Raw genomic sequence first — 1,167 nt, 5'->3', positions numbered from 1 at the left:
ATGACTCCCTTCAATACTTCTCGTCCCTCTCCTGTCACCTTCTTGCTGATGGGCATCCCAGGACTAGAGCACCTGCATGTCTGGATTGGGCTTCCCTTCTGCTCCTTGTACATAGTGGCTGTGGTGGGGAACGTGACCATCCTGGCTGTGGTGAGGGCAGAGCGAAGCCTCCACGAGCCCATGTTCCTCTTTCTGTGCATGTTGTCGGTCACCGACCTCGTCCTCTCCACGTCTACGCTGCCCCGCATGCTCTGCCTCTTCTGGCTTGGAGCCCATGACATCGCCTTTGATGCCTGCTTGGCCCAAATGTTCTTCATCCACAGCTTTACTGCCATGGAATCAGGCTTCTTTTTGGCCATGGCCATTGACCGTTATGTGGCCATTTGTCACCCACTGCGCCACACCACCATTCTCACCCATGCTCACATCACTATAATGGGAATCATTGTGGTGATTCGAGGTATAGCTTTCTTTTCTCCACATCCCATCCTGCTCAAACGGCTGCCCTACTGCAGGACTCGAATAAATTGCCCACACCTACTGTGAGTTCATGGCTGTGGTGAAGCTCGCCTGTGTGGACACAGGCGCCACCAAGCGTTACAGCCTCAGTATGGCTACAATCATTGGCTCGTGCGATGCCATTCTTATTGCTGTATCCTATGCCTTCATTCTGCGCTCTGTATTCCGCCTGCCAACCCGAGAAGCTAGCCTTAAGGCTTTAGGCACGTGTGGATCCCACGTCTGTGTTATTCTTGTCTTCTACTCCACAGCTGGTTTTTCCATTTTTACTCACCGTTTTGGGAAAAATGTGCCTGCACATACCCATATTTTTATTGCAAATATGTACCTTTTGGTGCCCCCTTTTCTCAACCCCATTGGGTATGGAGTAAGAACCAAGAAAATACGGGAACATGTTCTTAGGATACTAATGGTCACAGTTGCTTGACTTTAGTTGGATCAATGAAAGAGTTGATTCGAGAATAAATACAAGTAAAAGAGATAATGGAAGGAAAATAACTGTTTTCTCTATCTGTCATCTATCTATCCATCTATCTATCTATCTATTAATATCACCACTCATGTTTTCAGCTCTAGGATGGAATATAAATAAAAAGCATTTCACTAGTGGTTTTCTTAATTGTGATGACATATTCATAATATAAAACA

At 46.4% G+C, this 1,167-nt stretch overlaps 1 protein-coding gene across 1 annotated transcript; it reads left to right on the top strand.

Annotated features, from left to right (window-relative positions):
• Nucleotides 1–946, top strand: LOC129076480 (olfactory receptor 52D1-like). Its single transcript, XM_054580640.1, is given in 2 exon segments — nt 1–525; nt 527–946. Coding segments are annotated over 2 exon segments (945 nt in total).
• Nucleotides 947–1,167: the final 221 nt, after the last annotated feature.

Source organism: Pteronotus mesoamericanus, unplaced genomic scaffold (genome assembly GCF_021234165.1).
Source record: "Pteronotus mesoamericanus isolate MK-2021 breed Mesoamerican mustached bat unplaced genomic scaffold, CSHL_Meso_final contig_591, whole genome shotgun sequence".
Taxonomy (NCBI): domain Eukaryota; kingdom Metazoa; phylum Chordata; class Mammalia; order Chiroptera; family Mormoopidae; genus Pteronotus; species Pteronotus mesoamericanus.
Note: the sequence above shows the minus strand (reverse complement) of the source record. Positions and strands in the feature narration are given on the sequence as shown.